General features: G+C 43.3%; 1 protein-coding gene across 5 annotated transcripts in view; it reads right to left on the bottom strand.

The window, feature by feature from the left end:
* CALD1 (caldesmon 1) overlaps positions 1-26,897 on the bottom strand; it is a 181,968-nt gene that overhangs the window by 53,940 nt on the left and 101,131 nt on the right. For 2 of the 5 annotated variants that reach the window (XM_021692965.1, XM_021692967.1), the window contains exon 1: positions 18,827-19,052. The exons of the other annotated variants lie outside the window; for them this stretch is intronic. In XM_021692965.1, the coding sequence (XP_021548640.1) occupies positions 18,827-18,879 (53 nt within the window). In that variant the 5' untranslated portion in view covers positions 18,880-19,052. Of the gene's footprint in view, positions 1-18,826; positions 19,053-26,897 lie in introns of those variants that run through there. 5 annotated transcript variants of the gene reach the window in all.

Below are 26,897 nucleotides of genomic sequence, written 5' to 3'. Positions count from 1 at the left end.
CCTGCTCATGCTTTCTCTCTCTCTCTCTCTCTCTCTGTATCTCTGTGTCTCAAATGAATAAATAAAATCTTAAAAAAAAATTAAAAAAAATTAAGCATATATATATACACACATATATACATATACATGCATATTGATTTATTTATAGTGCTATCCTAAATGTTTATAGATCTATAAAACACAGAGGGGCGCCTGGGTGGCTCAGTCAGTTAGACGTCTGCCTTCAGCTCAGGTCATGATCCCAGGGTCCTGGGATTGAGTCCCACATTGGGTTCCCTGCTCAGCAGGGAGCCTGCTTCTCCCTCTCCCACTCCCCCTGCTGTGTTCCCTCTCTTGCTGTGTCTCTCACTGTCAAAAAAAAAAAATCTAAAAAAAAAAAAAAAAAAAAAAAGATTCAACCTCCCCCAACCAAGCATGCAGTTTTTTGATGAAACCTGCTGAGAAAATTTATGTCTGTCCTGATGTCAACCAGTTGCTCATCCAAAGTAATCCAAAGGTGTTTTCGTTTTACATCTTTAAGAAACAGCTTCAAATCTACTGAAATGCAAAGAGATTAGAAAATGTTTCCAAGGTGAGGTGTGAAGCTCTAATAATACTGGTGGTTTACACTTTTACATCTTTTGCAACAACAAAAATCACAGACAATGGGGTCATTTTTCAAAAGACCTCTCCGTGGCACGAGTTTCTTCTGAAAAGCAGTTACACTTCCCCTTTCTGTTGTAAATTCGCCTTCACTGAAAGGAACAAGTGAAGTGTGTAGCTGAGGAAGCAAGCGCTCATATGCTCTCACAGCAGTAGTAACAGCTCTGCCACGTTCTCATTGTCTTCTTGGGCTCAGCACAGGATTAGTATTACCTTCTACCTGAAGTTTCTGCAGAAATTCTCTCTCTCTCTCTTTTTTTAAAGTAAACTCTACCCCCAATGCAGCACTTGAACTCATGACCCAGAGATCAAGAGTCACATGCTCTACCGACGGAGCCAGCCAGCCGCCCCTGTAGAAATTCTTTTAGGTCCAGAAATCCACGTCCATTTTGTGAAGGTTAGTTTCATTTAAACTAGATAAGCTATATCATCCGCAAATCCACTTATCCAGTTACAAGTCAACTGGAAGGGGTCCCAGTGTGCGAAAAGTCAGGGGCTGTCCTCCCCTTTGGGGGTGGAACTCTTGCTCTTCCCTGAGGACCAGTCACATGTGACTGGAAAGAGGGACCGAGTGAAGGTGCCAGTGCCAGAAAGCATGATCACTATTAGTCAAGCTTCATTTCTTGTTCTTTTAACTTCATCTCATACTCTCTTGCTTTCTTTCCTTTGATCAAGCTTCTACTCAGAATGCTCCTTCATCCTCTCTATTTATACCTAGAGAGATTTACTCTATCCCTCAAGGCCAGCTCAAAGGCTACACTTCTCTGTGAAGTCTTAGACATAATGGAAGTCAACTGGAAGGAACTCTTGCCCTCCTGTGAAATCTCTGTTGTCATTTCAGACATTTGTCACACATTGCCTTGAAGTTATTTGTGTATCATCTTATCTCTCATGTCATGTTTGTTGAAAGCAAGAGTTATATTTTATGTATATTTTTAGCCCTCTTCCCCAATGTGCCTTGCATAAAGTAGGTATTTAATAAGGTGGGGTTTTTTTTTGGTTTTTGTTTTTTTTAGTAATTCAAGAAAGGCATATGGCATAAGACATTGAGCAAGAGCAATTATGGAGGCTAATTAACAATGATGAAGCCCAATTCGGTTCCTTGCATGTGAGGTGAATTGCCTAAGTTCACATGGATTTCTCTGAATCAGACATGGAAAGGATAGCTAGGCCAACATGGAGCCATTTAAAAGTTCTAGAGTCAAATACAGAACAACAATGGTGCCCAAAAGGATAGATCAATGAAGTGTGACTCGGTTTCATGACCAAGGAAAGACCAACAATTCTATACTAGGCTCCTGAGTATTTACTGAAAAAATAGTGTTATTAAAGCTTTATCAATGGGAGAAGGCTACCACAAAGCGTGTTCCAAAGGTGCATATATTTTTTCAACAACAAAAGCACACACAGTGGGGTCATTTCCCAAAGGCATATTCAGAAGCTTTGTGGGTTGCCAAGAAGGCAGACGCTCCATACTGGCTTGTGAATATGAACCAGGAAAACCTGGCTATGCCTGCTGCCATGTTGGATGGCCCATGGGGCTTGTTCTCTGATCATGATTTCTAGAAGCTGAAACCTGATCATTCATCAAGGGAAGAAATAATCTCTCAGGTTTAAGCTTCAATACTATGAAGTGATGGAACAGAGCTGTATTAAACCAACCTAGGAGTGATAGTGACAGCCTCAAGTCTATGGAGACAGAAAAGGGTTAGCAAAAAATACAGGAAGTAGAACCTCAACCCTTAACATTTCTCTCAATTCCTTTCCACGGGAAGTTGTAAGCAACCACTAGTCAAAGCCTTCTTGCCAATGTCTCCTTGGGTAGGTACCTAGAGAATTTTGCTCATTGGTCCACAATGCAAAAGTTTTAATGCATTTATTGTAAATCTGTTTCTCATTTGTATGCTACTTTCTCTGTAGGTGGCATTATGTTGCAACTACATAAAGAAAGTCCCCTTGAGATAGAGCTGAAAAATGTGTTTTTCTAGTTAAGAAGAACCAAATGGTTATGGACAGGAAAGATATTTGACTTTTGAACCTAGTCAATAATCAGGGGCTAAAGTCAAATTGAGTCAACTGGTGTTTTCCAGTTTGACTGGGGACCCTGGCTTGCTTTAAGAGCTTGTGTGTGAGTGTGTGCGTATGCACACCTGCCATCAGCCTGTCTCTATTCTTGTCAGATGACTGGCCTTGGCTTGGCTCATGAACAGAGCAGATGTTCTACATTTTCCTGCTACTCTAGGGTATGTGTTTCCCTCATAACCCCTCTTGTATCATCTTCCCTTGTAAATGCCTTATATCCCTCTGTATTCTCTCTCTTCTCACTACTGGCCTAGTGTTGCTTTTGGCCTTTTGCAATGTCTGTGGAAAGCAAAAATAATTCAGTATAAGTAGGTGAACTAAGCAAGTTTGATTTAGCTATTCCTTTAGAAATATTTTCAAGTGCTCTAGTTGAAACTGATTCTGTAATTCATTGGCTAAATTATTAAGATAGCCCAAAATAGCTCATTACAGTATAGCATGGGCTGTTTTGTCACTTTTACATTTAGTATCAGAGTTAGGCTTTTTAAATTAGGTTAGTAAAAGATCTAAAAGAACAGTTCAGTTTGGTTATTAAATATCTCAGAATAATATATTGATTATTTTTGATCCAGACATTAGTAGCCACGACCTCAAAATGACACTGTATTACAGGCTTGTGCTCTCTAGAGTTATACTTTGAAACAAAGTGTCCAATGGCCCTTTATAGACCCCATTTTATTTGACCTCACAGAGGCCTTTGACACTGTTGGCCATAGCTTCCTCTTTGAAATTCTCTGCCTACCATTTATTTTGTAGTTTCTTTTGTGTCTTCCACTGGGTTTCCTCCTCAGCTCTATTCTTTTCTTGTTCAATGTACTTGCCCAGGCTAATTTCATCTATACTAATAACTTGTTAGTCAGTTTTTATTTTTTATTTTATTTAAGATTTTATTTATTTATTTGACAGAGAGAGACACAGCAAGAGGGAACACAAGCAGGGGGGAGTGGGAGAGGGAGAAGCAGGCTTCCCACAGAGCAGGGAGCTTGATGCGGGGCTCGATCCCAGGACCCTGGGATCATGACCTGAGCCGAAGGCAGATGCTTAACGACTGAGCCATCCAGGCACCCCTTGTTAGTCAGTTTTGAGGTGATGATTTTCTAATTTATTTTCCTTGCTCAGGCTGCTCTCCTGAATTTCTAAATGGCCTTTCTTCCTTGGTAATGAAATTTCCAGTAAAGAAGCTGAGAGCAAAGAGTTATTCTGGACATTAAATTAATCTGTGACTCTTCCAAAGTTCAAAACTTCTCCCCATGCTGGTACTGCACTCCCAGATCCTACTTGTGAAGACAGATGGTTTAAAAGAATTTTTTTAAATTCCCCAGTCATATCATTCTATCCTTGCCACAGATAGCAACTGCACAATTTCAGGATGTAAAACTGACTTAGTATTAAAAGAAAAGCCAAATCAAGAAGCATTTATTAACTAAATTAGATATCAAGGGATGAGTAATTTCCATAAGCACAGAGGAAAAACATTAATAAGATTGTAACTTCATTATTTGACATTGGAAGGGATACACTGCTTTTTGACTACCTGGCAGAGAATTTCACTTCTTGCATGCAGGAGAAATGAAGTGTAGACAATACCCATGTGTCTAGAAGTTGATTTTGGTTGAAAGCACAATTCCCTACTGTTAGGCTTAAAAACAACTGAACTGAACCTTCCAATCGGAGAGGAAACCTGTCTGACCTGTTTCATATATATACTGTATTTTCTTTAAAGGTTTCAAAACATCAGAAAGAAAAAGAGCCTGGTCCTGACATCTGGGGGCTGGATGACACAACAGAGGATGCATTCAGAACACTGGTTCTCAGCCTCGGCTATGCATTAGAATCACCTGTGGGAGTTTTTAAAAATCCCTCTGCCCCGGGGCACCTGGGTGGCTCAGTTGGTTACGCAGACAACTCTTGATTTTGGTTCAGGTCATGATCAGGTCCTGAAATTGAGCCCTGCGGAGCACGGAGCCTGCTTGAGATTCTTTCTCCTTCTCCCTCTGCCCCTCCTCCCCCTGCACTCTCTCTCTCTCTCTCAGATAAATAAATAAACCTTTTAAAAAAAAATCCCTCTGCCCAAGCTGTGCCCCAGACCAATTAAATCAGACCCGCTGGGGTTATGATCCAGGCATTAAAGCTCCCCAAGTGAGTCCAGTATACAACCACATTGAGAAACACTGATTCATAATGGTCGACTTAGGGAGAGTTTGGGCCAGTTGCAGTTATGTGAAAAGGTAGTGTAGAGTCATTCAGAAAACAGGAGTGGAGAGAGAAGCCATGGGCAAGTATTTAGAGATCAGAGAGGAAACAGATGGTGCCACTCGCCCTTAGGATCCTAATGCCAAGTTCTTTTTGTTTCTTTTATTTTTTAAACTGAGGTATATCAGTATTTATAAGCAGAAAGTAGGTGTTACTTAATATTGTGCAGATAAGTTTTTTTACACTTATTAAACACTGGCTAAATACCCTGAGTGGTATATTCCTTGTTCTCCCCGTTGACCAAATTTGATGGAGTCTGATGCCACCCTTCATTGGCTGGTGGCAGTCCCTTGGAGGAGCAGGCCTGGCAGCTGGGAGCATTTCACTTCTTCTCATGATAAAAACATGACATAACCCCCAACTCCTATTTCTTCCGTATCATGGATAATCTGTGTCGGGATGATGTTCTTAAAACTCAGCTCAGGATCTGTGAGGAAACAATTCTTACAGTCTGTTAACGGAATTCAAACAGTAAAAAGAGAAAGAACTCGGTCGGGAGCCAGCCCAACCAACAGGGTACCTGCCAAACCACACCTTATCCTCCTCAATCAGCAAAAATATCCTCCACCGCCTGACTCCTCTTACCTCAGCAACAGGAGCATGTTCATTCCCTTATTAGGACACTGGCAGTAGCCAGAGAGCCGCTCATGTCTGAGGCCCAGGAGCGGCTTCTAGAACATGTGCACTTCATCAAAAACCAAAAGAGGATAACAGGCACCAAGGGAGGGGACTGGAAAAATTAAATCCTTGCTGAATGGGAAGAGAATCCACCTTGGTAGGCCACAATTACGGTTCTGGATTAAAAAAAAAAAAATTTTTTTTAAGGCCAAACCAAAAAAAACACAATCCTAATATTTTTTTTAATGCATTTTTTTTGGAAGGCTGTTTTTGAAACTTAGAAATGCAGTCAAATAAATTTTAAGTTGAAAGCTTCCAGGGAGCTGGATATTTATCATCAGTGAGTACCTGGTCTTAACCTTCGAGAAGGGGTGTCCCAGTTCTAGAGCATACATCTGAACCTAGAGGTGTCATTTGCCTTTTTTTTTTTTTTTTAACCTGGAGCAAAAGCAAAGCCCTGTTCCTCTTGTCTTCCTGCTTCTCTTCTCACCTGTCTACAGAGATGCCCTCTCCTTGCTCTGACCCTCATCCTACCTTACTACCTTCCTCCTTATGTCACTATGTACCACCATCCAAACTAGGCTTTGTCTATGGTATTAGTGCAAGTGGGAAGGGCTTCCTGTCAAAACGAGACATTGCCCTGTTATAATCTGTGTCAGCAGGGCTGTCCTGTTAATCCATCCTGTTTAGTAGCAAAGCTGTTTTCAGAGCCAACTCATGAACTCAGATTTATCCAAGCAATAATGGATTACAATTCTAACTTTTTGTAATTTACAAAACACCTCCATCATGTGCATGTTCTGATGATCTTTAGAATACCAGTGAGATAGACACTATTATCTTTTCACTTCACAGTTGAGGAAATAGGCTTGGTGGTGCTGAGTGATTGCCTTCAGAGCTAGGACATCACCATAAATTGGGGCTTTTCTGACTGGTGCTCTTTCTCTGTCTCAAAGATGCCATAATATCGTGGTGTTCTGCTCAGATGAGTTGCTCTGAAGCCTGCCAGAGAGAACTGAAGTCCTCAAGTTCCCCCAGGGACCTCTACACAAAGGGTGTTCAGGCCCCTGGGAGATTGTAGGAGGCCCTAGGATCATGTCACCCCCCTGGGGCTAGGCTGCTGCTAACAACTAACTCTGCTAAATTTGACTCCTTGTTAAAGCTGTAGGTAACACTTCTAAGGCTAAAAAGCCAAACACAACAGCCATTGTCTATTTAAAAACAAACAGTAACATGGGTGATTAAAAAAAAAAAAAAAAAAAAAGAGGGGCATGTACTAGACCAGCCAACCTTGACTTTGTTTTTTTTTTGTTGTTTTTTTTAAAGATTTATTTATTCATTTGAGAGAGCGAGAATGAGAGAGAGTACACGAGAGGGGGGAGGGTCAGAGGGAGAAGCAGGCTCCTCGCCGAGCAGGGAGCCCGATGTGGGACTCGATCCCGGGACTCCAGGATCATGACCCGAGCCGAAGGCAGCTGCTTAACCAACTGAGCCACCCAGGCGCCCACCAGCCAACCTTGACTTTGAAAGAGTGAAGCAAACAAACAAATTGTTTAAAAGGACGAGGAAGCTTATTTAATGGTGATAACTCCCATCTGTGCAGGCCTTAGTAGGTGCCAGGCAATGGACGGGATGCGTTTCATCTAATCCTTCCAATAACACTGAGGAGACACGATTACTTGTATTTTACAGTCTAGATGAGCAGAGCCGACACAGGAGTCAAATCACTTTTTCAAGAGTAACACACATCGGATTTTAGCTACCTTCTGGCCAAGCCCAAGGTTTGGGTTCCTCGCACCACTACAACTTACCACATTCCATTTCAATTCTGACTGTGACAAGACAGGGTTTAGAAGTTAAGATATGGAGAAGTTCAAAATCATTTGGACAGTTTATTTGCTTTTAATTGGCATAAGAAAGTCATGTGCTATTAATCACAATGAAATGAGAGGTGTTGCTAGTTTTAGGAAGTCCAGGTCTCCCACTACCTCTTTGTGGGCCTCTGAAAGTGGAATTTAGTCTCCTGGGCTGGCTATTTAAGGTAAAGAGTCACAGATGATCCCAGACCATCGGAGACCACTCATCTCACCCTCCCCAGCCCTGCTTTGCCAGGAGGAGAAGCTTGCTCATCAAGCAGGATCTGATGTCATATTACAATTGCTGCCAGATTCTCCCACGCAGACCAGAGGTTAGAGCTGTGAGAGCACAGGCAGGGAATAACATCCGTTAAGTGTTAAGCTGGAGAGAGCAAGGGAACCACCAGGAGCCACTCAGCCAGGGGCCAGGGGCCAGTCGTTACACACATCCAGACAGGAAGATGGCAGCCGGGCCAGGGACTCAACTTCTCTGGCCTCATTTTCATCTGTAAAATGGAGGTAGTGGCACTTAATTCGTAGTACTGGGGAAGGATTAAATGAACTGCTATTTGTAAAGTACTCAGAGCAGTGCTTGGCACATGGTAGGTACTTGATGAGTGTTAACCATTTTTATTAACTTACTGTTATCACTATCCTCCTCATCATATGGGATCTAGGTTCTGTGCTTGTATGTTTTCCAAAGTATGCTGCTGTTTCCAAGCATGAAGGGGATAATTGGGCAGAAAGGTTTTTCTAACTCGAGAAACTTAAACTCCGTTTCATTGCACATAGTGACACGAGAGAAGGCTCAGAAATGCAGAATAAATGCAGGGGAAGATTCTAATCTTCCGTTGGTATTCCCTTATTCCTCCGCTGTTGACTACCTTTTCTCTGGCTTTCTATTTTGAGGAGAGGACGGTGGAGGGGGAGAGTTGTGGCGAAAAATGTCCAATAAATGGAATGCCTTTTATCTCTCATTCTCTCTGTTGCTCTCATAATCCATGTCACTTCTCATTAAAATGTAGATGGAAATGTATCATCAGACAGCTTTATCTTCCCATGCCAGAAAATGCACGTGTCCTACTGGAAGAGGATAATCCCCTTCTCTATTCATCTTTGGGGCTGGCTTAACACCCAACCTTAGTGAAGAATGATGGTTCAGAGCTCTATGTGTGGAGGTTGGTTCTGACTTTCACTGGAATGGCTTTAGACAGACAGCCTATCAGCGGAGGACCCAGATGTCCCCACTGCCCCAATATCCTTCAGCCAGCTGGCGTTTTAATTGTCCTGGAAAATTATCCCACGTATTGCTTATGAATTAAACTAGGAAATGTCACGTTAAACTATTTTTAAATCTTCCAGTACTTGCTATGGGTTGAACTGTGTTCTCTAAAAATGATATGTCGACGACCTACCTCCCTCTTACCTCAAAATGTGATCTTATGTAGAAATAAGGCCTCTACAGAGGTAGTCAGGTTATGATGAGGTCATTGGGGTGGCTCTTACCCAATTTGACAGGTGTCCTTATAAAAGGGGGAAATTTGGACACAGAAAAGGAGATTCATGGAGGGTAGATTATGCATAGAAAGACAGAACATCATGTGAAGGCAGAGATTAGACTAATGAATCTACACACCAAGGGCTGCCAAAGATTGCCAGCAAACCAGCAGGAGAGAGGCCTGAAACAGTCTCCCTCACGGCCCTCAGAAGGAAGCCCTGCCTGTTATGCTAAGCCACCCAGTATGTGCTAGTTTGCTACAGCAGCCCTTAGAAATTAATACGGTATTCAATTTAAGGATTGAATGGTTCTACTTTGTTAGTAAATGTTTTTTTCACAATTTCCAGCATTTTCTACTGTTTATTTAGGTGAGTGGTTCATTACATTGGGCCAGCAGTCCATCTGATTTCTTAAACCACCTTCTATTGTAACTTGTAAATTTATCCTCTTATATGCTCAGTTTTCACCTTTGCTCTTCTGGTATCTGAGGATCTTGGTTAGGGATTTACCTGTAGCTCTGAGGTGGGCTCGTGAAACTCTGGCCTTCTTGGGCTCCCCCGGGCAGCTGGGTGACTGAGCCTCATTCCCTGGGTGGGGGGGAATATTTTACATGATCTCTCTCCCAGCCCCGACATCTTCAGATCCAAGAGACGCAGACTCATACCACTTCCCTGGGTCAAGTATGATGTTTAAGTAAGGTCAGAAATTTTAAAAATGGATACAGGGGAGGGAGAGAAAGTGGAAGATAAATCTTTCCGATTATTCTAACTCCCTATGGACCTGGCACAGTTCAATCTATGACTTCAGGGCTGTTTCTGTGGGGATGAGAAGAGGCTGTACACACTTCTTGGCTGCCCTTCACTTAGGTGAAAATGAGAGCTCCCACCTAGGCTTGAGTCTGAAGGGCTTTTGCCCCTTTGTGATTAGGAAGTGTTCACTACTCAGCTAATACCAGAATACCACCGTCACGTTAGGCCTCGACAGGATGCTTTAATTTGCCCAACTTCTGGAAACCTGCAAACTTTAAAATGTAGAAGTAATGGCCAGGTTTGTTGCATTCCCACTTCTAGAAAGTCTGTACACTCACACTATGGGTTGAATTGTGTCCGCTCCAAATAGATGTTGAAATTCTAACCCCCAGTACCTCAGGATGTGACCTTATTTGGAAATAATACTTTTACAGACGTGTCAAGTTAAGGTGAGGTCATTAGGGTGAGCCCTAATCTGTCTGGCATTCTCATAAAAAGGGGGACATTTGGACACAGAGACAGATGCAGAGGGAAGATGATGTGAAAAGAAACAGGGAGAATGTCACATGAAGTAAGAGAAGCATCAGGGCTATGCTGCCACAAAACAAGAAACGTCTGGGGCTACCAGAATCTGGAAGAGGCAAGGAAGGATTCTCCCCCTACAGGATTCAGAGGGAGCATGGCCCTGCAGACACCTTAACTTCAGACTTCTAGCCTCTAGAACTGAGACAATTAGTTTCTGTTGTGCGAAGCCACCCAGTTTGTGGTACTTTGTTATGGCAGTCCTAGGACATAATACAACTCATCACCGCCTCTCGTGTTTTTGTGATTATCTAGAAGCTACCTCAGATTCATCCCCTTGGCACCAAGTTCATGCAGATAATGATCACCCCCCCCCACACACACACACAACTTTGTGAACACTTACTAACTGCCAGGCACCGTGCCAGGCACATTTTACATACGGTTTCCTTTTCTTGTTCATGAAAAACTGAAAAACTCAGCAAGATTAAGTAATTTGCTCAAGGGCACACAGTTAATAAGATGACGCAATGAGAATCTGAATCCAAGTTTATCTGGACTGCAAAGTCAATATTCTTCATTTATACTCTCCTCAGTTGTGAGGATCACTTAGAGATTGGTGGCATTCAAATCTCTGGCCAACAGATCCCTACTTCTTACTACATCCTCCTTTATAATGTGTCTGGTTTAGGCCAAGTCGGAAAAGTAGTAATTCGGTATTTTGCCCCAAAAGTCCACTTTTAACAAGTTTCCTTTAACTTCAGAGTTATCCAAAGTATAGCAGTATGGGTTATCATTTTTTTAAAAGATTTACTTATTTATTTGAGAGACAGAGTGTGAGAGCACACATATGTGCGTGGGGGGAGGGGCAGGGAGCAAGAACCTTCAAGCTAACTCCCCACTGGGCGCTGGGCCCAAGGCGGGGCTCAGTTTCAAGACCCCTGAGATCATGACTTGAGCCAAAACCAAGCGTCAGACGCTTAACCAACTGAGCCACCCAGGTGCGCCTGGGTTATCATCTTTAAGTACTTAGTAAATGGAACAACTAAAATCTGAGATGAAGAGTTCCTCTGATTTTTCTGGAGTAGATGGATGTTTTAGTGAATACGTGTAAATCACAAACCAAATTCAGCTGCCTTTTGCCCCAGCATCAGTAGTTCTGTTGTCATAAGGTATCAAGCTGCCCCTCTTCCGGGGGCTTTAGGAATGGGGTGCCCAGAAGGAAGGGAGTTTGCATAGCTGGTTCTTTTACTTTTCACTAAGCCTGCAAGGCACATATTATATATCCTTTTTTTTTTTAACAGATGAAGAAACTTAGACATAGTGAAACTAAGGGACCTGCTCAAGGTCACACACTTGGTAATGAGTAAGGTCTAAACACAGATATGGGAGTCAGGATATCTGGCTCGTAATTTCTCATCTGTCAAGAATTGGCGCTGTGCAAGCTGGGTCTGCCCAGTAGAAGGGGTGCTGAGACCCCTTCCCTAACCAGCAGTGGCGCTTCGCTCCAGAAAATTTAGCTGCCAGATGGCAGAGGTGAGCAACAGGTTCCTCTTTAAAGCCATCCCTTCTTTTTTTTTTTTTTTTAAGATTTTATTTATTTATTTATTTATTTGAGACAGAGAGAATGAGAGACAGAGAGCATGAGAGGGAGGAGGGTCAGAGGGAGAAGCAGACTCCCTGCCGAGCAGGGAACCCGATGCGGGACTCGATCCCGGGACTCCAGGATCATGACCTGAGCCGAAGGCAGTCGCTTAACCAACTGAGCCACCCAGGCGCCCTAAAGCCATCCCTTCTTCTCCAAAGGTTTAGTATGCCTCAGCATATAGCCCCGATCCTCACCTGTTCATTAAAATGTTGTGTGAACACATCTTTTTCAATTCAGTGCTTAAGCATATCACACCAATTTATTACATGCTCTGGGGAGTATTTATAAAGAAGCTACAAAGGTCATGATATTAGCTTAAAGCTAGCTTTAAAAAGTTGCTTAAATTTTATGCACTTTATGTATTTTTTTCTCTGGAAAACACAGGGTAATTAGGAGCTGTGGCTTATTGCTGATCTGTGTAAAAAACGTTTTCACTCTTTAGAGAGTAAAAGTGTCAAATTTATTTCCTTCTCTTTGGAGTGAATATAGTCTTTATCATATTACTGTTTTATTTTCCCTCTGTTACGTACGAAGTGAAAGAGAGGGTATTTTGGAGAATTGAATTCTAGAAAAAGTGAGTGTAGAGATTCCTTGTAAGGATCAGAAAGCAGTCATGGAGAGGTAAAGAAAAGAAATGGACAGCTAATGGGGCAGGATGAGCCAGCATGTAAGAGGCAACTAAGAGGAATTCACCAGCATAGAAAATATCAGACTAGAATACCAGGCTCTAAACAGGAATATCAAGACTTAACAGATATATTCTAATCAATGTCTGTGTGAGATGAGGTTTACAATAAAGTTATAAAGAAAAAGGGAAAGATCAATGAGAAAAGTACCATATTTTCTCTAAAAGAAAATTATCTCCTTTGTTGGTTACTTTTGTTTAATGTCTGTTGTTTTTAATAAAAAACAAAAAAAGCAGTCTTAAAAACAGTAGAAATTAGTGTTTATAAATCCGGCAGGCTAGATCCGACCCTATCAGGCAAAACCCATAAATGGGCTCATGAGTTAAAAGCTCACTGACCACCAGTTGCTTCCTTGGTTTTGTAACAAGAAAAAAGTATTTAATGGCAGAGGAGGGAGGATGACCCAGCTGAGTTCCTAAATACAAACCTAGTTACAACATCACAAATGCCGCTCTGAGATTTTCATTTATGAAACTGCATAATATTAATAGTCCATGCAAGGATCTTTCTCCAAGTCTAGAAAGAACAAATGGTCCCTCCAAGTTGTTCCTCTGATATTAAATTTTAATTGGGAAAAACAAGGCTACTCAACAATAACTTGCATTTGCTTTGTACTTAATATTTTCCGTATACTTTAATGCACGTCACTGTACTGGATTGCCTTGCCATCCTGCAAGTCACACACAGCAAGCATGACCGTCTCCATTTTATGGTCGCGTTGGCAGCAAACTTGCAGCGGCTTCCCTGAGATCACAGTGCTGGTCACTGAAGGAGCCAGACCAGAACCCAGACCCTCTGATCCCCCTCTGAGAAGCCCCTCCGTGAGCCTCCAGGCTGACTCCTGTGGCAGGCAGCCGGGTGGCCACTAGGCTGACAGAGCTTCCTAAGCTGCTCCGAAGGCAGCCAGCCATACCAAGACCACATGGTAAGTTCAGTGGTTTTCAAACTTCAGTTTGTGACATTTGCAGCTTCTGAAATCTATTTAATGGGTCATGACCAGCATTTTTAAAGGAAATTAAGAAGTACAGAAAATATTAGAAGGCAGGAAACTCAGTCACTATCTTGAAAAGAGGTGCACTCTCATGTTCACCGGAGCATCATTCACAATAGTGAAGGTATGGAAACAACCTAAATGTCTGTTGACGGAGGAATGGATAAGGAAAATGTGATATAAGAGTATTATTCAGCCTTAAAAAGGAAGGAAATCTTGCCCTTTGCAACAACATGGATGAGCCTGGAAGGCATTATGCTGAGTGAAATAAACCAGACAGAGGAAAACAAATATTGTATGGAATCACTTATACGTGGAATTAGAGAGAAAAAACAGGTCAAACTAGAATGGTGGTTGCCAGGGGTTGGATGGTGGGGGAAATAGGGAGAGGCTGGTAAAAGGGTACACACTTTCAGTTATATTATAAGATGAATAAGGTCTGAGGATCTAACCTATAACATGGTGACTATAGCAGATAATACTGTATTGAGAACCGAAATTTGCTGAGAAAGTAGAACTTAACTATTCTCACCAAAAAAGAAAGAAGAAAAAAAAAGGTAAATATGGGAGGTGACGCACATGTTAATTCACTTGATAGGGGGAATCTTTTACGATGTATATGTCTATCAAATCACCACGCTGTACACTTTAAAGATATTACAACTTTAGGGCGCCTGTGTGGCTCAGTCGTTAAGCGACTGCCTTCGGCTCAGGTCATGATCCCAGGGTCCTGGGATCGAGTCCCACATCGGGTTCCCTCCTCGGCGGGAAGCCTGCTCTCCCTCTCCCACTCTTGCTGCTTGTGTTCCTGCTCTCGCTATCTCTGTCTCTGTCAAATAAATAAATAAAATCTTTAAAAAAAAAAAAGATTACAACTTTATCTGCCAATTATGCCAAGATTCAACTTTCAATAAAGTTGAAAACAAGAGAAATCTGCAGTACAACTTAAAAGAAAAGAGAAATATACATTCACCTGGGTGGCTCAGTCGGTTAAGCATCTGACTCTTGATTTTGGCTCAGGTTGTGATCTCAGAGTCCTGAGATTGAGGCCCACCTCGGGCTCCACACTCAGTGTGCAGTCTGCTTGAGATTCTCTCTCTCTCTCTCTCTCCCCCTCTGCCCGTCCCCCCACTCACACTCTCTCTCTCAAATAAATAAATCAATCTTAAAAAAAAAAAGAAATATCCAAGGGCATTGTACATAGTAAGAGTGCGCACTGTTCTGTAAACTATTTGTTTCAAATACATTTATGTGTGTGTATATACATATGATACTGAGTCACAAAACGAACTTAAGTTTATTGTACTTAAGTTACCTTAGGTATAAGTTAAAAGAAACTTGTATTTCTTTCAGAAGGTCAGAAGAAAAAAGGAAAGAGGAAAACACTAACATAGCTAACACTGGTCAGGTGGCCAGATTGCTCTGCCAGTAGCCACAGCCCTGAGCAGACCAGGGAATTCGTGCGTTGTGTGGGGCGGGAGGGCTGAGAAAAGTTTCCTACAGTCCTGCAGCAGGTGAGAGGTTAAAAGACTAGATCATTGTGAAGCCAGAACCTGTGTTTTGTCCTTTTTTACGTTCTTAGCGCTTAGTCCAGCACCACTAACTGGCATAGAAAACCTTCAATGAATATTTGTTGAATGAATGCATGGAAATGAGTCAGGTTTACAGATTTTTAAAGGCTCCTCTTAAAAATTCAATTAGGTTTGGAAATGAATCCAAGCAGTCCTACATTTACGAAAAGCTTGTTTCCAAACCTTAATTTGCAAATTGGTTTTTGGAACTTCAAACATCATTATACATGGCAGTTGGGAACTCGGGCCAGCCCACAACTACCTTTTTAAGCCCAAGATGTATCTGAAGCTAATACTGAGAAGCAAGGCTGCGTTTCCATGGGAAAAACGCATCCTCATCATTCCAGTTAGGAATGCCAGGAGCAAATGAGCCTCCAGATGGCAGAGGAGCACCTCCCCTGACCCCAGTCCTCTTGCTGCAGCTGGACCTGCCTCTGCAAAGCCATTTTTGATGGGCTGGGAGGCACGTGAGAAGCAGCATAAAGTGAGACTCATTTCCTATATAATTTCTTATGCTTTTTGGATTCCACGGTTTTAAACTTTATATCCCCTTCCACATTTGTTACAAAATGTGACATAAGAACAAAACTTTTTCATCATCAGGATATATAAAAGCATACTTCTTTATGAGAAACATAACTCTTAATGGACTAAAGCATGGATATTTACAAGAAACGTGAAATTCTGACTTAAGGAGACTTCATGAGGGCTTTGGGAAAATGAGAAAAGTAGCAGTAAAAATATTAGATTGCAAGTGACAGTATCTCTCAATAATCTCACCAGGAATAGATTACACAGCACCTTGAAATCCAAAGAACTGAGAGGCCATTCACACCTGCCCCGAAGATAACATGGCTCTGTGCAGGTCTTGGCATTCGGGAATTTCAATGTGCCTCGTTAAAAACCAAAACAAAACAAAACACACTTATTCTGTATTTGCTCTGTAGGCAATGAAACTCAGATAAATTATCTGATGCAAATGTAAAGGGATTTAGAAATCATTCCATTGGGCACCTGTTTAGGCATCTAACCTAATACTTCTCCTAAAGCAAAAAGTGCAGAAGCTTCCTGTGTTCAAAGGAATCAAACGAGAAGTGTGAACTTGGATAAACTGAGTTTGGTTTACCCAATAATAGGACATTTAAAGATTTTCTTTTGCATCAGCACCACACTGGAACCTGAAGATTCAAAGATCTAAATAGTTCCGGCCCGTAAATAAATTGGGGAGGACAGCCATGCTCACCCCTAACTTTAGTACAAGGCTAATCATAGAAGGCTGGACATAACTTACTAGCATAGAGAGAAAACAGAACTGAGGAAGGTTTGTGGAGGAAGGTACTATTTGACTGGGGCCTTGAAGGACAGGAGGGAAGTAGTCAGAAGCAGGTGAGGTAGACCTCCTCATCCCCACCCCACTCCCATCGCTTCTCCACCCCACCTCACCCTACCCCCTCTAAAACTTCGCTGGAATCCCACATTTCCATGGAATAGTTCAGGAAACCCTAATCTTGTTTAAGGCCTTTATTCCAGATGAGGGGACTGAGGCACACGGAGTGTTCCCGTGCAGGGAACAGAGTGAACCAAGGCATGGAGGTGGCCTGCACCCAATGAATTTGGGGAACAGTGAGTGGTCTGACTCAGCTGCAGCAGGGGCAGGTCAAAATGACAAGGGATACTGAGGCAGATTGTAGAGACCTTTTTTTTTTTTTAAGGCTTTATTTATTTATTTGACAGAGAGAGAGAGAGAGCACAAGTAGGAAAAGCGGCAGGCAGAGGGAGAGGGAGAAGCAGGCTCTCCGCTCAGCAGAGAGCCCCACGCGGGGCTTGATCCCAGGAGCCTGAGATCATGACCTGAGCCAAAGGCAGATGCTTAACTGACTGAGCCACCCAGGCACCCCAGAATGTAGAGAACTTTGAATGCAACATTAAGGAGAAGGGGTTCCATCCTCAAAGGGGATGGAGGAGGGGGGAGCGGACAGGATCAGAAAGGGAGAGAGACTGAGGCCAGGATGCGATGAGAGGCAATTATAAGCGTCCATGTGAGAGGCAGTAACTGTTGAAATTCAGGAAATGATGGAGTGAATGAAGAGTGAGAGAGATATGGAGAAAGTAAACTGACAGAACCACAGGCATGATGGAGTGGGAAAAGCCAGAACCTGGGGGTTGAGACAGAAACACAGGACATTCGTGTGTGTGCAGACACACAGCCAGGGCTCTTTCCCAGCATCCCAGGCTCTGTTCTTGGCCAGCTGTGTAACACTGGGCAGACCCTTCCCTGTGTGCATCACTTTCCTCAGCTGAAATAAAGGAATTAAACAAGACCAGCAGTTTCCAAACAGTACCATGGAGATCCAGGATTCCGAGGAAGTTTTGGTGGAGTGGGCAGAGTGCGGTGGGGTGGGGAAAAGATAGGGAGTGGAGCGGAGGTAAGCAATGGGGCATGATTTGGGAGTGTCATAGGGGTGAGGAGCTCTAGATCCAAACCCACCCATTCAACCAGAACATCTCCTTTATGTAACAGAATTCCTTGAAACAATAGATTTGCTAAAAAACAAACAAACAAAAAACCCAAAACAACTAGTTTGATAACCACTGGCCTATACAGATAACCTCTAAAACCCGTTGGAGCTCTCACACTTGAGTGATCACACTTACAGAAAGGGGTGATCCAAGAGATCTGCTAATGTGGTGGAGGTAGGTCTCGTTTTTAGGACCCCACTGAGTCCCTCTGTTTATTTGATTAACTGTTGCACAAATGCTGGAACAACTGGAACAACTGTCATGCTGAATCGGTGCCAAAACTCTCAAAAATGAGAAAGATTTACTGAAGGCCATTTGGTATTCTCACTCTTGTGCGGTACCTTTTCCCAAGACCCAGTCAGTTTTCCAAACCTCATAAACACCAGCATGAAAAGGGCTCTTGCCTGCGACTACAAAGACATTGGCTTCGTTACTGACTGTTGTCTGGCTTTGAGTAAGTTGAGTTACCCCTCTGGGTTTCACCTCCTTGTCTATAGAATGAGAACATCGCAGCAAACAATCCTAGAGGCCCCTTGTAGCTTTAACATTCCAGGGTTTCATGATCCTAAACCTTGGAGTCTGTTATCTGAACAATTCCCTGATCAATTGCATGTGCTCTCAATCTTGTTTGGTCACAGTCAGATGGTCAGTATATTAAGGGCTTTCGGCGGTTGACTTTAAGGATTGGGCAATGTGTGCTTTAGCCAAAATCTCTGATTCCTGCAAATGGATCATTCTGAGCAAAGGGCTCAGGTCTAAATTAACAGCAGATCTTTAGAAACACAATACTTGGTGGATCAGTATTTGCAGTAGAGAAACCCTGTGCCTAGGCATAAACCCCTGCAAAGGGTCTACAAGCCACCATAAAAATGGCAATGAGGAAAACCAATTAGAACCACCATAAAGTTTAGACCAGAAAGTTTCATACAGGTCTGAAATTTACAAACTGCCCGCCTGCCTTTGCCTCCTGATTTCTCCTCTCCCCTCCCACTCCCACAATTAAATTTTTTCCTTTCCTTTCCTTTTTCTTCTTTTTTAAACAATTCCTTCATTAAAAAGAAGAAGAAGAAGAAGAAGAAGAAGAAGAAAGAAAGAAAGAGAAAGAAAGAAAAGAAAGAAAGAAAAGAAAGAAAGAAAGAAAGAAAGAAAGAAAGAAAAAAAGAAAGAGAAAAAACAAAATGAGCACTCACTGGGAGAGCGCGGCCAGGCTGCGTCTTCCCTGCAATCCCGATCCCCCGAGCATGTCCGCAGCTGGAAGGCGCGGCGGGTTGCTGGAGGTGCTGAGACCCTCCCGGCGGTCAGGGCGTGGGCCGGCCGCCCGGAGGTGCCATATTTTCTGTGGCTGAAATGTAGGGTGCAGGATGCTCCCGTGTTCTCCCTTTGTGTTAACACTTTGGTCTGTCCCTGTGACGAAAGTCTGGGCTTGTCCTCTGCCAAATCTACTCCTCCCCACCCTTTCCCTCCGCATAGGATCATCAGAGAGCTGATTGTTATTTTTTACTGTAATCTCTCTAATAGAGGCCCATCCAGTTTAGACTGTAAAGGGCACAGATTACTTGGAGATTTCCAGACTGTTATTACTCGGTAGTAGGGGCCAGGATTCTCAGTAGCTTTCATGATGAAGACCTTTTATGATTAATTACAAATAATTATTCCAAGGTAGAGAACTAGTCAAAGGAAAGGACACTGATCAATGTGCTCAGCCTTTTGTAAAATAGTTGATCATGGTATCACTTGCCTGCACAATCCAATGCAGAAGAGATCAGTAGAAATCAGCCCACCAAAAAGTTCACAGGGGTGCAGTTCTCAGGCCCTCATTCTGAGCTCTGTTCTCAATTAGCATCGGTGTAGGTGCTTTCCAAAGCAAACAGTTCCCACTGAGAAATCAAATCTGAGAAACCCTTCTTATGCCTTTTATCCAGGGAAAGATGGATGCAGGATATAAAAATGCAAACCAAAGGCAAAGGGGAGAAGAGAGACGGCCCTGTCAGTGAACTGCTGGATCATACGGGGTGTTCGGTGCTCACGCTCCTCAGTAAAATGAGGGCAACAGCCTGCCTAGGAACATGTTGCGACAGCCGGCCTGGTCTGTACCCAGGGCACTCTGGTGTGGTGATCTCATCAGCCAAGCCAGGCAAGGGAGCCTGGTCAGCAACAGTTTGGGAAGCAACCAAAGCCCAGCCCCTGAAGAGGGGGTGGTGTTGATTCCATCTGGAGACGGACAACTCTCCATCTGGGCTTGAGTGACGAGCGTTTCTTCATCTCCAACAGGCAATGGACAGACTGGTGCTGGGGAAGGCGGATACTTATGGGACAGGCTTTCTGTCAGATGAGCAGAACAAGTCAGATCTCCACAACAGAGGGCTGAGATGATTCTTTGGGTAAACAGCAAGAGAAGCAATCAGCTACACACATTGAGAGCCCCTTCACAGCATGAAAAACATCTTGGAGATGTTTCTTGTCACAAACAAGGGCTCAGAAGCACAGAGCGTTTGAACAGGTCACCCGACGCCGTGGAGGGGAGCCGCAGGAGGGGCTCTTGTGCTCAGCTTAAAGGAGTTTAATGCCGTTAGATTCCATGCTCTTGCCATTTCAAGTCCCTGGAAAATTTGGGTGGTTTTCCTGCTTAAATACTATGCTGTCATCAAAGTCATGGTTTCTAGAGTAAATATAGTTTCGTGAATTTCAAAGTTATCTCCATATATCATGATACATACACATTTAAATATCTCTTTGATTATACATATCATCACTCAACATATGTTGACTATATAAAGTGCGTAAACCACTCATAAAAACAGAGCTATGTCTGCCTTCATACAAAAGGCCTTAATAGAAAACTCACTGACTTGGCTTGAGTTGATTGTTCCAGAGCTGAGATAGAAACATGTACTGAGGCATTTTGCTATTCCCCTTTCCACCAAGTTTGCCCATTTAATTTTTTTCCCTTCAAAAAATTCAGTATTTTGCTGTGGCAGGCAGAATAATGCTCCTTTCAAAGACATCCATGTCCTAATCTCCAGAATTTATGAAAAGTACATGGCAAGAAGGGACTCTGCCGATGTAATTAAGTTACAGGCATTGAGATGGAGATTATCCTGGATTTTCCAGATGTGCCCAATCTAATCACACGGGTCTTTAAAGTCAGAGAACCGTCTCTGGCTGTGGTCAGGGAGAGATGTGACTAAAGAGGAATGGTTAGGGAGATGCACATTGCTGGCGATGAAGATGGAGGAAGGGGGCCAAGAGTCCAAGGTCGAGGCCAGCCTCTAGAAACTGGAAAGGCAAGGAAATGGATTCGCCCCTAGAGCCTCCAGAAGAATGGAGCCCTGCCCACGCCTTGATTTTTAGCCCAGTGAGGCCTGTGTTGGACTTCAAACCTCTAGCGCGGTAGACAATCAGTTTGTGCTGTTTGAAGCCACCAAATTTGTGGTTGTTACAGCAGTGATAGGAAACTAATATATTTGATTATGGGACTAATTTGCCCTTGGGAATTCGTTTCAACTCCTGATGTCCCCCTCTTCCCAATACACTGCAGTTTTGAGGTGGCAAGTATAGTTTTGGTATATTTGAAACAAGCTCATAAAATGGAGTAGCTTAGAAAAATTCTGTGATTCTTCCAGGCCAGTCCTCTCTCTCTCTCACAACACACACACACACAGCTTACTGTCCATGGAGGAGAGCAAGAATTTAGAAATCTTCCTGATATGCTGACATTATATACTAAAAGTATGCTAATGGCAAGCTGTATAAAGGCTATCCACAAAGCTCTTTTCCTGGCTGTAAAGATAAGAAGAGGGAAATCATGCACACTCTTTGTTGGCCCCTTGTTATTAATGGAATGCATCTGGGAAGTAGCTGTCTGTCTTCAGTTTGTGATAGTAAAACTAGCAGGTGTCATAACTCATGCTACTTAGTAGGGTACTGACATGATGACAGTGAAGAGAGAAGTGCGTTTTGGACCTGGGTCAGACACCAGTGGGGAATAGGAAGAACACAAAGGCCCACGAAAGGGAGACTGGATGCATTTGAGAGGCGGGGAGAGAAGTGAATCATGAGCTAAGAGCAGGGCTGGCGTAGACAACAACTTCCAGGTAGCCCTCTGGGGTCCGGCTAGCCAGGGCTGGAGAGGAAAGAAGAGAGAAATTAGGAAGAACATACCAAAGATTCATTTGTGAACAGCGCTGTGTTCCTGCAGAGACCAGCAGACATACGTGCTTTCACCCTGTAGCACAGACAGGGGTACTCGGCGTCCAGCTTCCAGAACTGGCACCATGAACAACTGAGGCAGTCATCCATCCTTCAGCAAGATAGCGGGGATCAAACGTAGGACATTTTAGGACTCTTTTAGTACGGAAAATGGAAGTCTGGGCCAGTCTCAAATTACTCACAGCATCCTTCATTTCTGGATACTTTAATTTTTTAATCAAAGAGATATTGTGCTGAGAAGGTGTGAAGGAGGTCAGTGCGATAGAAGGGAAGAGCTCCCATCACAGGGTGGTTCTTTATTAATAAAATATGATTTAAAAAAGTAACTTCATGGAGGTAGGAGAGTGGACCACATGATCTGTTCCAGACTTTATAGTCTGCAATGGTTGTTTGAGAACAGCTTCTACCTTGGAACAATTCCCTAGGGAAAAGAGAGGCATGTGGGAAGCGCCTGTGTACTGGCCTAATGCATTTTAGAGACACACACACACATGCACACGCATACAAACAGCCACTTACTTCCTACAGAAACTTAAACCCCAAAGACATCTATGCACTTGAGAGGCAACAGTTCAATATTTTAAAGGGAGTTTTTAAAAAGTCTCCTGAAAAATATTTTCTTATAAAGAAATTCAGACTCTCTATCCTTAGAATGAGGCATTTGCTTCATTGCAAGATGTAACATCTTACCTAGACAGCTACTCATGAAGGGGTGGATAGGAATGGAAGGGAAGGGGTTAACTACATACCTGCAAGCAGACCCTCTTTCCTACTTTCCACGGGCCCCTTGTAGTCTGCCCTCCACAGCTCATGGCATCTCACTACCCCCACAGCACTGAACTTGTGCACTTGAATGATACTGCTTTGTATTGGCTGGTGATAGTGCATTTTAATGCGTCCTCCTAAGAAATCTTCCCATGAAATCCTCCTCCCTTTATCCAGGTCCCATTGCAGAAATTACAGATGCCCCTTCTTTCTTCTGCTTTCTACCTTCCAGTAGTGCCTTTTCCTTGCCTCTCCTGCCCCACTGTATCTTTGTTAATGCCTTCCTAGTTCCGGTTTTGTCTTCCTTTAGGGATCTGTGGTGGGCTGGCTGGGGCTGGAGGACTGCTATGGAAAGTCATCGTTTATCCCTCACCATACTCTTTCCGTGCAACAACCTGTCCTTCACTAGTATCCTTGTGGCCTTTGCTGACACAATTCTCTGAACTATTCTTTGCATGATTTGTCCGTAGGCCTGTAACAGGTCTTGGGCGCTACACTCTCTTACCTCCCTTATAATGGTGGCCATGTAGTTTGTCCCAACAGGTTCTCCCCTTGCCCCTCCGCACTTAACACCATTTGAATATTTACTACGAGCCAGTCACCTAGGGACCTGCTGTAGGTAGGGGATCCAAAGATGAGAAGGTCAGCCCCAAAGGAAGGTAAGATATGCGTGCAACAATTCTAATGCAAGATAGAAAGTGAACAGTACTCTGCAAGCAGCAGGACTGAAGAACTATACTTCAAAGATGACATCCTGTGATCAAGGCCCCGGTGTTTAATCGCTCTTATGCTCAATTTATTCTGTTACTGAACTACACTTCCTGTTGCTGAAATAGAAATCCACTTATCTCTATCAGGGCCACAGGTATTAAATCATCCCGTAGCTCGTCCTTTCTAGGCTAGATGCCAGTGCCTATTTTCCATTCTTTTAGTATCAGCCTGAACTATAACAACTCTTCAAGCAGGAAACCAAAATTGGACATCATAAAGGCTTGATCAAGGCTGAATGAGCCTGGATGAAGGCCCAGTGCTGCCTGCCATGTTCCTGTTAACACATCTTAACATCGTTTTCACACTGACAATAGCATCTCTTACAGAGATGGTTCATTCACTTCTGTACTAAATCTAGGACTTTCTTTTTTCCTTCCTCTCCAGGTCTGTCGCTCCATCAGTCTATTTCCAATATTTACTGTGAGGCTAGTTTTGTTGTTACTACTTGACCCTCACAGAGAGAGCTTCATACTGTTCTCAGAGGCCCATCTTTCAACTCTTTCAGGATATTCTGTATTGTATTTTTCTTGTCGAAGGTCTCGGTAACTGAGGAACACAACACCTGATTTCAAAAAGGGAGGAAAAAGATCTTTCAGAGAACCTCCCTGAATTTCAATACCTGGGAAGTCTATCTATTTGAGGCAACACGGGGTTCAAGGTTCTAGATTGTACTAACAGTGTGCTGATGTATTTCTTGCTCCACTTGGTAGGCTGTGAGCTCCTTGAAGAGGCGTACTGTGTCTCAGCCATCTTTCTGACCCTCTCGTTGCTCCAGTTAGCACAGTGCCTGGCGGAAAGCAGGCCTTCTGGAATATGTGCTGCATAAATCAATTAGTGCACGTGGCTTCATAATGAGCAAATAATTACTTCGACCAAGTGGATTTATTTTTTCTGTAATTGAGTCAAAATGGAAGGATAAGTGATGGGAATGGTGGCCTGGCCTCAAGCTTTGTTGTGTCCACCACTGGAATTGAGATGCATCTGGGTGTGACTGAGTGGTGACATGGGTCAAGGGGGGTGGTGGTGATTTGCATGGGGGTCTGGGTAGTTGTTGGCTATTACATGCCTTGGAATTGGTCCCTTAGCCCAACCCCATTGCCACATGTCTGTGCCCTGACGAAAGGGGGAGTGCAGAGAAGCTGAAGCTGTTTCCACGACGTGTTTGCTGAGTCTAGACCAAGCTTTGGTGCCTGAGTGACAAAGGGTAGTAGAGCAGAGGACAGGGTCACCATCCCTATGTCTGTCCAGAACAAAGCACGGTTCTGGAATTCTGGAGGGCTGAAGGGGATGTGAAGCCACTTTGGTAGCTTGGAAGTTTGGAGCACAAGGACACCAGACAGTGCCTTTGACACAGGCCCAGGGTCTCAGGGTGGGCCCCAGGGCAGTGACAGCGGAGGCTCCTCTGAAATGACTTGGTGGCAGAGCAGGGGCCAGGGTCTCACTGGGATAGGGGCCTAGCAGCAAGGAGCCATGGGAGGTTGCACGTGGTGCATGAGCTTATGTGAGACAGACTTCCAGAAACAATCAGAGAGGACTTTTTTTTTTTTAGATTGGTGGTGGGGTGGTCATCCTGCATGAACAGGTAGCATCAAGAAGTATATTACTAGTAATGTGATTCTATTGGTACCCATAGGCAGATTCTGATTGAAGATACATGGGTAACAGCTATAAGCCTTCTGCACCTTTTTAAAGTTATGTTTTATTCTGAAATCTTTTGTTTTTATTTTTATTTTTTAAAGGATTTTATGTATTTATTTGAGAAAGAGAGCTAACACAAGCAGGGAGAGGAGTGGAGGGGAGAGGGAGAAGCAGACTCCCCACTGAGCCTGGAGCCCGACAACTTGGGACTCGATCCCAGGACCCCAAGATCATGACTTGAGCCGAAGGCAGACACTTAACCAACTGAGCCACCTAGGTGCCCCTATTCTGAAATCCTTTAGACAAACAAAAAGGAATAAGGAAAATCATAATGAACATCTATGTGCTCACCATCTGGCTGAGAAATAAAGATTTCAAAGTAACTTAGTGCCCCTGTGTGCTCTTTTAGAATAGCATTCTCTCCCTTCCCACCTGGAGGTAGCTATTCTCCTGAATCTGTGTTCAATCCACTTGCTTGTGAGCTACTTCTTTGAGCTATTTTCCCCCTCCACATTTGTTCCCCTCCCCCCACCCCCGGGGTGGGATCACCATCAATGCCACCATCGTGTGTATTTGGTTCTAGGCTGAATCAGGATGGGAGCGTAGGAGTGAGACATCCTTCTGTATTTCTCATGGTGGTATGCTGGTCCCCTCCCTATTATGCTACCACTCCGTGAACAGGAGGGCATTCTCTCCTTCCCAAGGCCAATTCTTGAGTCCCAGCATTCCACCACTGGCTTTTCCCCTTGAGCATATCCTGGCCTCTAGTTGTATTCCCACTGGCAGTCTAACACACATCTTTGATCAGTGCATTGCACCCTACCATTTATCATAAAGGGAACTTTTGTTCAGTGAAAAGATGATTAGCATTTGCCACCATTTGCCTGATATTTCCTGAGGTTTTCTGCTTTTACCCAACAAAGATGTTCCTTCTCCTTTTGCCTAGCCTTTTAATATTCCCTTTGCTTCTCTGAATTCTAGTGATTCTTTAAGAACCAGTATCTAGCCCCACCAGTATAAAGTCTCCGCACACGTGACTATTTCTTCGTACTTTGCCATCTCAGGAGGAAAGATGAGAATATTTGAGCCCACTCCTGTTTGTGTGCATTTGAAAAATAGTTATGTTGTCATGGATGAATCAGCCCCTCCAGCTAACTTGCTGTGAGGCCCCCCATTTCTGTTTAAACTCTTTGGCAACAATTATTTAGGTCTACTCTCTAAGTTCTTTTTAAAATCTGGGATTTTAGACCAGCTAGACTATTCTCTTTCCCTGGAGAGAAAAGTTTCTATCTAAAGAGGACCATGCCTCCAACCCCTCCTCTGCCCTCCAGCTTGAAATACATCTTTAAAAACAATAAAATAGTGCTTGGAAATAGTGGGGTTCCAACAACAGCTCTTTGACTAAATGCTTGCTAGTGCACATCTATAAAACCCTGGTTTTGGTCTCAGTGAAAATAATTATACATACCTTATATAATTCTAGGAAAGAAGTAGGTACAGGAAGGATATGATTTCTACCCAAAGGAAGCTGAATCTAGGCCACACTGAAATGCCTTAGAATGTAGAATTTGTGGGGTGCCCGGGTGGCTCAGTGGGTTAAGCATCCAACTTTTAATTTTGGCTCAGGTCATGATCCCAGGGTTGTGAGATTGCTGGATGTGGAGCCTGCTTAAGATTCTCTCTCTCCCTCTCCCTCCATCCACCCACCCCTAACAACAACAACAAAAAAAGAATGTACAATTTATTATCCATAGATACAACTGAACGGGAAGGAAATTCAGAAACTATCACGAGGACTCTAAGGATATAATTCTAGTGTAAGACAAAAGGTCAAATCTTCAAAGGAAGCATGTTAGTTCATAAGCCACAGATTTCTCA

Source organism: Neomonachus schauinslandi, chromosome 12 (assembly GCF_002201575.2).
Source record: "Neomonachus schauinslandi chromosome 12, ASM220157v2, whole genome shotgun sequence".
Taxonomy (NCBI): Eukaryota; Metazoa; Chordata; class Mammalia; order Carnivora; family Phocidae; genus Neomonachus; species Neomonachus schauinslandi.
This window is presented reverse-complemented; position numbering and strand designations above follow the sequence as displayed.